Source organism: Phoenix dactylifera, chromosome 8, assembly GCF_051530095.1.
Source record: "Phoenix dactylifera cultivar Ajwa chromosome 8, Ajwa_hap1_PhDact_Kaust_v1.1, whole genome shotgun sequence".
Taxonomy (NCBI): domain Eukaryota; kingdom Viridiplantae; phylum Streptophyta; class Magnoliopsida; order Arecales; family Arecaceae; genus Phoenix; species Phoenix dactylifera.
In genome coordinates this window covers 5,545,422-5,559,057 of record NC_143197.1, presented here as the reverse complement: position 1 = coordinate 5,559,057, position 13,636 = coordinate 5,545,422, and the positions used below count along the sequence as shown (strand labels likewise).

At 39.0% G+C, this 13,636-nt stretch overlaps 1 protein-coding gene across 1 annotated transcript in view; it reads right to left on the bottom strand.

Moving 5' to 3' along the window:
* Positions 1 to 4,784: 4,784 nt before the first annotated feature.
* Positions 4,785 to 13,636, bottom strand: part of LOC103702160 (Leucine-rich repeat protein kinase family protein) — a 39,441-nt gene continuing 30,589 nt past the window's right edge. The window contains exons 20-22 of the mRNA XM_008784475.6: positions 9,538 to 9,788; positions 5,896 to 6,030; positions 4,785 to 5,365 (exon numbers count right to left, since the gene is read on the bottom strand). Of these exons, the coding sequence (XP_008782697.4) occupies positions 5,021 to 5,365; positions 5,896 to 6,030; positions 9,538 to 9,788 (731 nt within the window). The 3' untranslated portion in view covers positions 4,785 to 5,020. The remainder of the gene's footprint in view (positions 5,366 to 5,895; positions 6,031 to 9,537; positions 9,789 to 13,636) is intronic.

The window sequence follows — 13,636 nt, the reverse complement described above, 5'->3', positions numbered from 1 at the left end:
AGGAAGCTTCAAAACCCTAATGTGGACATGGCCGCCGACTTTAATGGGCCGAGGCTGGTCCACGACCCACCTGGCTTGGAATTGGATGGCCCATTGGCCCGTGTGACCCGTTTGGTTGCCTTTGGTTTCAAAAGCCCCCCTTTTTTTTTTCTTATTTTTTTTCTAAAGCCGGCATTTCATACATCACGGATACAAATACATCCTAAAGAGTCAGAATACAAAAGGTCCCGAAGTGCTCCAGGCATCTCTTTCTTCCCAGCCCATAGGGTGCCTCCTGAGTGGCTCGTTACATAGCTGTCACCTAGTCGGCCGCCCCATTGGCTTCACGATATACATGTATAGCGTGTAATGTAACCCCCTCTCTGTTTCAAAAGCCTCTTCTCCATGCCTGCTTTTGACGTGTGTGCATGCATCAGATCAATACCAGATATTGATTCGCTTGAAGTGTCAGCTCCCTTTGATCTTGGAATGTTTCAAAACTTTTGAGATAAAAAATATTGATCAGTTCATTTTTGTTTTCTTGGTAAGCAATGATGATCAATCGATTATAGTTTTGCATTTAAGGTGTTGAGAAAGCTTGATCCAGCTTAGTCCGCCGAGCTTTGGCTTGATTTCGTCTTTGAGCATGAATTTTGTGATTAAGTTCAATTTGTTTATCATAGCATGATTTGAGCTCATTTTGGACTCAAGTTAAATATAGCTATAGTTAGTGAACTTGGTAATGTCGAATTGAATTAACACTAGTTCGAATATGTACCAAGTATGAATCAAGATTTGTTTATATTAATCAAAAACATGTACTATCACTCTATAAACTATAAAAAAATTGTCTAGGCTATCAACTTCTATAACCATAGTCATAACCATCAAAACTTCTCTCAACTATTTTACAACTGTCTTTAATATAATTTCAAGTTTTTGCATATCTTTTCCGATAATCTTGGTCCATATCAACTACTAAAGCTTTTAATATATGAGTTAGGCCACACGCTAAATATACTATTTGTTTTTTAAAAAAAGTCTAATGACTAGAAAAATAATAATGGATCTTGCATGCTATTAAAGTTGATCTATAGTTTTAGAAAATAATACAAACTAAAAATCATAATTTTAAATCAAAAATCCATTCATTGATCGTGGCCTACACATCTAAAACCACGGATAAATTTTAATTTAATAGGTTTTGATAACTGAATTATAGAAAAATATGTCGATCTTTAATCAACTTGTTACTTAGGTTGAAGAATAACAAAATATATTATTTTAAGTCCACATGTCAAATATAGTGTAGATTTAATCATAGTTTGAATCTATAATTTGCATAGTCTTTCATTGATTTTAATCTTAAATCTTTTACCAAATATTTAATATTTATTGTATAGTCAAACTCATATTATGCAAACACATATACATACTTACATGTATATAGTATTATACTACATAATTATCGTTAAGTGCTTACCTAGATGGTATCAACCTTTGTCACTTGGATAAGGGGACTCATAACTAATCAACCAAGTTCGTCATCCCTAATAAATTCCAAAATGAATAAAATTGACAAAGCCAGCAAACATTGTGTAGCTTTCAACTCAGCAACTTATAGTAATTCAAGGTATCATTAAAGGTAATGTAGAGGCTTTTAAATATATATTTTTTCCTTTAGAAGTGTAATATAACAAGCTAAGGCGGTAGAATTTGAGGGACTAAAAGTAATTAGAAATTCAGTTGATAATCTATTCGACTTGTATCTTACAAGCATAAAGTCGGTTCCTTGAGCCTTCAACCGAAGAACTCATAATAAATAATTCGACCTATAAATAGTTTCTCCCGGTAAAAAAGTATCTGCCAATAGGGACTTGGAAGCAATTTATATATCACTTATAAATCTGGAATTGTAAGCAATTTAAAATTCGGCCAGAGAATCATAAATAATTCTGCATCTCTCGTCTTCCACGGTTCCATCTATGCTTCTTGCCTTCTCCTCCATCTTCTTCTCGATGACCATCCTTGATTCCCTCCTCTCTCTTTTTTTCTCCCTTTGTGAGTCCCAAGTCTGTCATCTCAACTTCTTTTTCCTCTTCTCCATCTCCTGTGACCGGTTCGGACCTAATTATTATCAACGTAACCAACTTATAATATTAATAGAATTGTTACTATAATTAAAGTTTGTTAGAGTTAGCCTATACATACTCAGTACATACTATTATAGCATGCAGTTCATAGACAATTCAGATATGGAGATTCATCATCTCTTTTTTTTTCTTCTTCCCCTGTTTCTTTTATCATGGTATTAGAGCCGCCGATTTGATTCTTGTCATCATCTACCACCATCCATCTATAAGCCTTAGGGCACCCGCTTCGCCCTCCTTTTCCCTATCAAGACCCTCTAGGGCGACAACAACACCATGGAGGGTGTTAATATAATTAATATCTCCGTCGCCCATCCACTCGGCTGTTTGTGTGACTTAGTTTCCAAACTCATGCTAGTTTTGACCTAGAGTTGATCAGGCATTGTGCCTCTGATCTAAATTCTATTAATTTTTTAATTGGATTTTGGACCGGGCCTATGTGAAATTTAATATTTTTTGCGCTAAGCCTGGCCCATGATCAGCTCTACTTCCACCATATCATCCTAAGTTTGAGAGAGGAATGTTGACATAATGTTAGTTATAATATTAATACAGTTGTTATCATAACAAAAGTTCGATATAGTTAAGCTTATATATACACCCTATACATAATATTGCATAAGATTGGGCCCTTTGTTTTTTCGAGAACTTCAATGTCTCAAAGCTAGGGTTTTCATCTTCAATTGGTGTTCATGATTGGGGTTGGCAGGTTACATCGACTTCGTTTGCACCAAGTAGTCATTCATTCGCCTGCGAGGCCACCGGAAATTAAACTATGAATGAAAGGTATTGCAAGCCCTTTGCTGACAATGTGATGGAAGCGATCACCTTGGGCCGTCGCTGGTGTCTTTGACGACTTCAACATAGAAGACAATAAGATGGAAAACTGGAAATGGATCCCTATCAAGATCTTGATTTGTTGATTCATCCCATTAGAGTACTAGACTCAAAGAGGGGGGGGGGGGGGGGGGGGGGGAGATACCAATGAAATATACATGATGATGAGTTCAAATAATCTGCATGCTTAAATGAGTTCAGCAAGATGCTCGTCTCTGCAACCAATGAAATATACATGATGATGATCCATATGTCCTAGCAAAAAAATAAATAAATAAAAAAATAGGATACCTCGAAGTGCCAGGGATAATTTTCCATCTCCAGCTCAGAGAGTACTACCAGAGTAACAGGTTACATAAACAGTTACTCAATCCGTAACCTCATTGGCTTCGCAGTATACATGCTTGACCTGAAAGGCCCCTCTATTCCTCATCATAGTCCAAATGTTCTGGAGCAATGGATGGTTACAGTCGTTACCCCTTGGACTCCTCATGATCTAACTGATAACGGTGGCTGAGTTATCTTTCAGGATGATGGACCTAGCTCGTAACACACATCGGATCTGGTGAAGGCTTGCCCAAGCAGCCCTCAGCTCCACACTCAGAATCGAAGTGTCCAATGGCTGCTCTACATCCATTTGAAGGTAGGGGAATGACAATGACAATCATGTGAATTTCGTAATAGCGCGGATGATAATTTGATGCCTACTCCCATAAATGACCCGGGAGGCAGGATGAGATTCTAAACCAGACGAATGCAAAAGAGATGAACACACATTCAAATCTCCATGTGGACAACATCACAGAAATTTCTACAGAATACTGGCACAAACGCTCTTCCGCACGGTGTGCATCTATCGCCCCCCTTCGACCTTGAAAGAGCAGTTCGGATGCCCGTACAGTCTATCCATCGGTTTTTTTTTTTCGTTTCTTCCGTATGTGGTTGCCGGTGGAGGACTAGTCATCAGTGGGAAGGAAGAGTCTTCGGACTCTGGGGTAACTTAAAATCGTCGAAGCCCCCCAAGAAGGGGACAAGTTAAACCACATTTTGAGAATTTTATTGGACTCGCATGTCCCCGTTGTTTCGGGGGACTGGAGGGTTCTCAACCAAGCCTCTATTTAAGTACCCTTCTCAAAATCCTTCTCTCGTTTCTTATATTTGCATCTACCAGTAATCTGTTAGATCGCTTGGTTGACACCTCTCCCAAGGACTTGCCTTTCGAGGATCCATACCTGACCAATTTATAATGGATCCTTGATGGTGCTTCACGTATATAGAATATAAATAACGATTATAACTCAGCAAACATTAAAAAAACAAAAAAAAAAAAAGCTATGCCCTGCTATCACCATCAGGAACTTAGAAGTTAGAACAGGATTGATCTATATAAGAGTTCCAGATGTAAATCATGCACTGTAGGAAAAAACCCATGTACATGCACGCAAACACGCTCTCTCTCTGTCAAGAACTCGTCAATCTCGCCAGACTCAGAACTGATGCCTCAACACAGGCATCCATGCCGACCTTTCTCTTGACCCCCTTAACATCTCTCTGAAGCGACTCTCTTTTTGCACCTTCTCCTTTCTATCGCTTCTATAATTTATGATCTTAAGAGAGCAGGTGGAGTTTCTTTTTCTCAAAAAGAAAATCTTGTCTCAGAGTTAGCCTTGATTTCACGCCGACACGTTCTCAGTTGGCTGCTGGTTCAGAAGGTGGGACTCGCACATGTGTACGTAGATGCAGGGAAAGTAGCTCAAGTGTAAACATGGTCAGTCAAATATAACAGATCAGCCGATGTACCAAAAAAAAAAACAGATCAAACCAAGGCCAAAATTTTCATCGATTCAACTGTCATTTGATCAGATTACATTGTTTCACTCTACAATATGAAATGATACCAAATAACACATAACAAATGTATATATGTATGTATGTATATGTATATGTATATACACATAAAAAGGCAAAGAAAAGAAGGCAGACAAAACAGAAGGACAAGATCGGTTCATCTTTCAAAGTTACACCATTGGATACTCCAGAACTTTACCTATCCATCAACGAGGGGCAATGGTCGGGATTGCACCACTAAGAAGGTTACTGCCAGAAACATCGGATGACACATAAGGGTTCCCAGCAGCCAAGGATGATGAAGGAGGTGTCACTGTTTTACCAGCATCAGTGGCCATGGATTCTGATGGTGTGGCATCAGCTTCTGGTGTCATTCTCCATATATTCTCCAGTTCCCTGACTACCTCGGCCATTGAAGGTCTCGCATCTGTCTCGTCTTGGCAACATCTAAGTGCCAATGATACAAACTTCTCAATGCATTCAGATGGGTATGAGCCCATGCGGCTGTCGATGACTGAAAACATCATTCCAGACTGATAGGCAGTGCTTACCTAGAATCAAGAAATACAGGGAAACAGCTATGAGCAGAACTATGGGTTGCCATTATATTAGATGACAAAATATTTGGGGTTTTTTAAAGCAAGCTACAATACTGTGGCAATTACATAAGTGTAACTGTGAGTTTAAATTACTAATTCATATACTTTTCTCATTCCATTGTCTCATGAAAGGAACGATAGAGCTCCTGCACCACCATTTTGCTCAAAAAAGAAAAGAACAGAAAGGGGAACCAGTTCATATCTTACAATCTTCCTTCATGGTTCAAACTATTTCTAATCTCATATGTATGATATGTGCCTTGATGGGGTACAAAAGAGACACGGTGCCTTTTTTCGCCTAAGCCAACAGGGAGATCAGCCCACGCCTTCTCTCTATATCTAGTCAATTTTTGTTTTACAAAGCTCGCATCCCTCATGAACAGGAATGCTAATGGGTGTTAGTCTCACAAGCCTCTATGGTTTCAAAGCAACATACACCTTTATCTGCATAAAGACATAAGAGCAGCGAGTGAGTTACGTACCTCTCGAACTATGTTTTTGCCATGAGATATAGGATGCATCCCTGTCAGCAGCTCTAAAAACACAACTCCAAGGCTATACACGTCACTTTTGTCCGTCAACTTATGAGTTAGGAAGTATTCTGGATCAAGATAACCCTGCAAAGAAAATGCATCTGTGAGATCAGAATCAAGCATGCACCTTTTGCTATTTTACAAGTATTTAGACCTTTTCCTTCTTTATATATATATATATATATATACACCATGCATGCATCTATGTATAGGTGGAGAAATCGTGGCATCCCTCTGTACATTACCATCAAAATGGAGGGCCTGTTAATTTATGAACACATTATGGAAGAGATAAATCATTAGTTTCTCCACAGTGCAGTTTATGCTACTAATTCCTATAACTAGGCTGTGTATTCAACATTTCAAGACATTCCATCTTACTGCTGATATCATGCACATTTAATTATTCTCGGTGATGCAACATACTCATCAAGCTTGGCCACTATAAATGTGAACATGAAAACTAAAATTCAATTCACAGAACTGCCGAAACATGTGAAAATACAAACAACATGCTTGTCCATAAACACATATCGTCATACAACCACAGACTTAATGCAGTCCAAGTACGAATATCCACAAATTAGACAATATCTATGCATGTTATGATAAAAATTTGATGGATCACAAATACTGGAGATGAATGTCCAAGAAGGTTAGGAAATGCAATGGTAAAGGATAAAATTGATGTACAATTTATTAAATGCAAGAAGAATGGTTCGAGCTTCCATTGAATGTTCTAAAAAGAAGACCTTAGAATTTGGAGTGATTTGCAAGAAAGGAGTATAGGAAGCTTACATTTGCAAGAGACATGGGCATGAAGTGCAATGGACCTCCAAAAACATGAACAAAACATGATATTATAGTTATCCATAAATGCACCGCACAGTGCAACTATGATGTGATTAAGAGGACCAATGTTGGAATGGTGCAATAATGGTGAAGCATTTATTACTGGGAGACAGTAATCAGTTATGGTGGGGCATATTCTCATATCAATGCTTGAGATTATGATGTATACACTCATACAATACTGATATATCATCAATGACTGTAATTTATAAATCTTTTAAAGTCTGAAATTCGTCAGCAATATTTAGAGGCTGTTTGGTTGTCCCTGAATTTTGTCAAAACAGATAATCATTTGACCAGATTTGACATAAAACAAGCTAAATGAAAAGCAGGGAATGCCTATTTTCTTGTGAAACTCAATTTTCAGGTTTTATGATCTGTCATTTTATCTAAAACAGGCATCATGAAAAACATCCAAACAAGAGTTTCAGTAAAACCTGACAGCTAAATAATCCTATAAGCGCAACATATTGCATGTTTGTTTTAAGTTCAAACATGCTTACTAGAATGGATATGTGGAAGAAAGAGAACGTATGATTGTAAAGACCATAGCTTGCTAAGTAGAATGTAAACGAGGACATGAGAGGTATGCAGATGTAAGCATCAAATAAAGTCCCGCTTATGAAAAACAAGAATGTGGTCCGGAAAGCATTTAGTTATTCTAATGGAAAAGGATTGGCGAATGTGATGCTTGAGATAAGAAAATGAAGGGAAGCCACTGATGCTTGTGACCTAGAAATGATGCTTGATTTCAGACACTCATGCAACAGGGGATGTTCGAAGAGATCGAATTACTGGTGCAAGATCCAGAGACTGCAATTATTAATTCTTTTGACATATTCTGGTCTAGAATTGTCCCATCAAAATGTTTTTACAGTTAGGCAGCAATTAAAATTATCAATTACTAAACACATCTTTTTTCTCAATAGGATGTTTAGACCATTTTAAAGTTTGTACCCTCTGTCTAGATTTTTGTGAGGAGTTCTAAGCTATAGTCACTTCCTTCAACCCGTATATGCAAAACCTTCGCTATTCTTATGAGTCGATGACAGTTGGTGCTGCCAGCAATTTCAATGGCATAGTTCTTTGATTTTGAACCTTTTAAGTGCCAAGTTCTCCATCTTTAGGCCCATCATACTTGAGACTCCCTAGAGTCAAAATTTTCACATCAAGGTTTTAAGTCTCGTCATTGGGTCTCATACTGGTTTCTTACTGATATTATATGGTACCCTATGCCCTGGACATGGTACACTGCTGAAGTCGGCAATAAACCTCTATCATATATCAGTTTTTGGGGGATGGGTGTGGCGCTGGGGTACTGTATTGGTAGCATACGGATCAGTTCAATACATCCTATACCACCCAGTACAGGTGAGTACTTAAAAACTTTGTTTCACCTTTTAGCATCCCATCATATATTTTTTTCTAGGTTGTCTTTAGGGCAATTCATGTGTCCTCTTCTAAATACAAACCTATAACTCTTTCCTCTTTTGAGGATACATAGGTTCACCCATCTCTGTTCCCACCTATTCTACAAGTTGGTATGCTGTACCGTACCAAACCGGTCGGTACGTGGCATAGCATACCGATTCGGTACCGATAACGGTACACATGGCATCCCGTGTACCATACCGTACTGACACTCGGCACGCCTATGCTAGTGTGGCACCGGTACGAGGTCCAGTACCGGTATGGCGAACCTTGCTTGTAATATTCCTTGTCTAATCACAACTTCATCTCAGGTACATCTCTCTGCCTCTGATATGCTGGGAGTTTTAGGTGATAAAAGATAAAAATGATGGTTACGTATCTTCATATATGTACTCACTCAAACAATTGGCTGACAGGTTCTATATTTTGCAAGCCTGTCTTCTTTTTGGGCAAACGATAGTCAAGAACATTAAAATAGCTCCGAAAGTTATTCTGACTAATATTCTATAGAAGATATCTTTGAATCTTGAGAAGACTGATCTACAGTGAGATGATACAATCCACCTTAATGTGATGATGCTGTCACATTCTGAATGGGGATAAAAATGATTGAGACCATTCGAGATTTAAGATAAAAGTTGAGAGATGAGGTAGGAAAGCAGAGCCAGTCACAGGTTGAGGAGATAAGGCACGCTGTTTTTATTGAGTAAATTCTGGAAACCACATATTGTGGGGCTAAAGTATCTCTTAACAGATAATAACACATTGTAAAAACTATGAGCATGAAGCCTCAGCACCAGGAGCAGATGGTTCAATATCCAGATGTAGGTTATCATTATTAAAACAGCAAACTGATCAAATCTCCATTCCACAGCCCAGAACTTGATTAATCATCAGATAGCTTGTATGGGTGTATTTTTGTTATTAAATCATCTCTAGTCATCAAAGAGATGGCTAGGCACTAAGCCATTTTGAAGTTGATAAACAGTAGAAGTGTAGAACAGTATACTTTTCATTGTCCATCACGGTTCAAGTGGCCGCCATTATTTGACCTCTATGATGGCTAATACATGACCAGACACTATTAATACCAAAAAACTGGGAAAAAAAAATGTTTGGCACCCGCACAAAAAACACTAAATTAATTTCCCTTACATTTTTAGATCCAAAGTTTCAATTCAGCAAAGTAGATGACCAGTTTCTCAGATAAGTTTTTCAAAATTAAGAACATGTGAAGACTAGCAGTGGATTTACAGAGATATTATAGCAAGGAAACTATTAACAAAACTCATATTAGTCCATACTTACCGGGGTGCCCTTCACTACTGTCGAAACATGAGCAGGTACAGTCCCTTCAGTGTCTGGGACTGGTGCAAGACGCGAGAGTCCAAAATCAGCAACCTTGGCAATAAATTTGGGGTCCAACAAGATGTTGGTGGCTTTGATGTCTCTATGGAATATAGGAGGATCTGCTTCTGTATGAAGGTAGAGAATGCCCCTGGCAGAACCCAATGCAATGCGCAACCTCATAGAAAAATTTAGAGGCTCTTTAGATCTAGCTGTTTCATAATAAAGATGATCAATTAGAGCTCATCGTATCATATGAGCAATGTGGCGCAGGAATCAAAGTCAGTTCATGGCTAACAAGAACAAGATGTGGTAGCAGAATGCTGCTTTGATAAAGTTGAATGGTGCATTGCTAACCATGTCAGTTGCAAGGCATCAAGTAAAACACCTACATATAAGTCTTCACTGTCTCAGAGTTGCTTTAATTTCTGAAATGATGCATTAATAACAAATACTACCCCCTTTAATTTTTTTTTAAAAAAAAACTGATTGCCTGAAGATAATTTCAAAAATTTTGTGAAATATGTAAATTTTAAACCCCAAGAAATCAAGAATTATGGGAATTCGTACTTTGTACAGCTATAATAAATATTTCTTTTTACCATGAATCATGTTCATAGGATGTGACTGTAATTTTATGCTCGCCATCAACCTATCACAATCCTCCTCTTTTATCTGGGCTTGGGATATGCTATGTCCAAAACATAAGTGGAGTGAATGATATGGCCCTAAACAGAATGGCATGGAGGAAAAGGATTCACGTAACCGACCCTAATAGAATGGGATTAAGGCTTAGTTGAGTTGAGTATTTTACCATAAACATAAATTTCCAATAAAATAAACAAATTATTTTAAGAATATTATCATGCTCCACTGATCAGGTGAATTAGTGGACATATACAATCTTTCTCAACTTCTGTCACATGTTATTCACAGTTCTGGTATGTGTTCTATATAAATATAAATCAAAAACTTACAATATAAACTTGGAAACATCAAAAATAAAAAGATCTTACTCTGCTAATGAAAACCTAATAACCGGATCAGTTACTATTCTGATAAAACTATTGTTCTCGAAAAGGCTATACTGACAGAACTACCTAAAACAGAGATGATGTATTAGTTCCCTAAGGTAGTTGTCTCACTGCATGTGAAAATGTTGATTTTATCAGTGATTGCCATGCTATATAGTGAATTAATTTCTGTTCCTTTGAAACCGATGCAGTCAAAAACTGATTGCAGCCCAGCAAATCATATATTAGCACCTGAGAGAAAAAGAGGACAAGTATATTAAGAATTCTATAACAAGGCTACATGATCTGGAAGCCCTATAAAAGCACATCCAATCATCCAATATTATGGCAAGCAAAGTTTAGATGAGGAATTATAACCATAATACTGCAGAACCCTCCTGCTCAATATAGACCACACCACTGACTTAAAACAACTGCCATACAGATTCAGTATATACACATGCACTCACCATAAGTATGTTTATTGTTTAAGAAGACTAGCAGAAGTCTGCTAGCTTAGTTGTTAACTAGTTCCAGTCATATAGATTGTCTCCTTTACATAATGTTTAGATTAGATTAAGGGAATGAGGAGCATCAGAATTTAGTTTATGAAGAGTTGAAAATCAAGAATTTGAGTTAATTATCTAATTATTTTTTATAATTCTAGGGTGGTATAATGCTCATGCTATTTTGCTTTTCTCTTTGTTGCATATTGTTCTTCATCTTACTATATTCTTGAGATGACCAAGTCTGGCATGGTCCGCTCAACCGGCCAAACCAACCCGTGGCCCAGCCCAACCGACGCTGGGCGTGCTTCATGCATGATGGGTGGAAGACTCCACCGTGAGTCTTCTTTCCTTTCTTCTTCCACGAGACTTCAACTATGAGTCGGAAAACTAGGGCCACCGGAACTCTAGGTCTCCTCAATAATTAGACACCCCTCCCCTCCATGACTATCCACCACCGAGTAGCACCGCTTATTCTATCTCTTTCTCCCTCTTTTCTCCCTTTGAGTTCACAGCATCTCATCACTGCGCCTGCTGGAAATCAAGGCGCAACACTCACTGGAGCCAAGGTAAAGCCCCGATCTTCCTTCCCTTTGCTTCCTCTTCTTTCCAAAGCCTTAAACCACCGCCCCCCACCTCGATTTCACCGGAAATCGACCGAGAAAGAGAAACCCTTGTTTCACCCCTATTTTGCCGCTTTTCTCCTTTTTCTGACCACTAGTGCGGCCACCTCTTGATATCGGACCCTTGAACAAACTTCCAAGGCCTCTCCATGACCCTCCATGGTAGAGAAGCAACCGGTGAGCGGCCAATGGCCAAAAATAAAGAAAACCCATTGTTTCCCTATCTTTCCAACCCTTTTTCCCTTGTTTTCCAGCTAGTTGATTGCTGCCATTGGTTGTTCACCACCTTCGGCCATTGACCATATCCCTGGCACGATCTTTAGCAACCCTAGCCTTCTCTTCCTTTTCTAAGAGAGGCAAAGCATCCCGCTTTCTCTCTCTTCTCCCTCTCTCTCTTTAAGCAGTCCCATGGATCCCAATACAGAGTTCTGTCTCTTTTTTCTATGGACCCAAGTTGATCCTAGTAAAGAGGCCCCGAACAGCCCTGGTAATCAGGTAGCATGTTGGATACATCACCCTGGCTCTTGTTAAGTATCCTTCAAACAAAGGTTTGCTGAACCAGGCCGTAGCACCCCGTTCAGCCCGAACCGAGCCGACCCGATCACAGATCGAGTCGGTTCGCTATAGGAAAACTCGGACTTGGTGCAAACCAGTTGGCACTAAGCTAGAGCCTGTGGCCCGTTGTAATGACAGTTCTGGTAGTCATGGATCTGCTGGTCATGGGGGGAGTGGAGCACAGGAAACTACTGTTTATGAGACACGGTTGCAGGATGGTCTTCGATACACCGATGAGTCCCAATTTACGCATGCTATATAGGATCAGAACCACGGTGGACGATCTGGCAGAACCCGCGAGGATACAATTGCATATAGAAGATGGGCTCCTCGAGGTCATTCAGAAGGATACGATGTAGCTGTAGATGATCTTGCACGTGGAGTAGGATCCATAGATATATCAGGTTTCGAGTCTTATACTGGATCCTATTATCCGCAGCACATCCCATACGGATACAGATATGGTGCGTCCGAGGCATTTTTCGGTGGTTACTATCCTATGCAACCCGAAGCATCTTACGGATCGAATTTTGCTACCAGCATATTCGGATGGGCCCCCCCACAGCCGTATTTTCAGCCAAAGAACACCTCTCTGAGCCAAAGCTTCGGCGAGAGATCCAAGAGTGCTTATAATCCAGCGCACGTTCCTTATGGGATGAACATACAAAACTACAACGCCGCTTGGTTAGAGGGATGGGTTGATGTGCCTCCTGATTATGCTGATAATCTGGATATCTACGAGAGGCATCGCCACTCGATCCGATTTTAGATATCATTGTGTATGATTGTTGGACTTTAAAAATATGTAATTGATTGTATCTTGATTTCAAGATATTTTTTGTTGTTTATTTCATGATTTATATCATTTTAAAGCAATAAAATGTATCATCTAGCTTAAACCGAAATCATAGAAACGTCAGAAAACATCAAAAAAAAAATCAAGAAAACATAAAAAAACATCAAATTAGACTTAAATTCATAGAAAAAGTTCAAAAAGAGAGAACTTCCAAAAAAAAATTAGGATGTGCCGGTGCATGAACCAGCACGCCCAACTGGTTCGGTACCGATTCGGTTCGGTCTGAATCGATACCGAACCGTACCGGACGCCGACCGGTACGGCATCCGATACCGGTTCGGCGATTCTCGCTTCAAACCCACTATTAATGATCCCTGTCAAACGATCTTGGCTTTGATCGAGTCTGCTTCATGATTCTTGATTGAATCATTTAGATCAGACCTACTCGGAGTCACCGACCGCCATCACTCAGCCAATCATCCCCTTTTTCTCTCTCTTAAAATTTTTATACTATTAAAGCTATTGAATATGAATGGGCTTTGCATGGTACTAAATAGGTTAAACTGA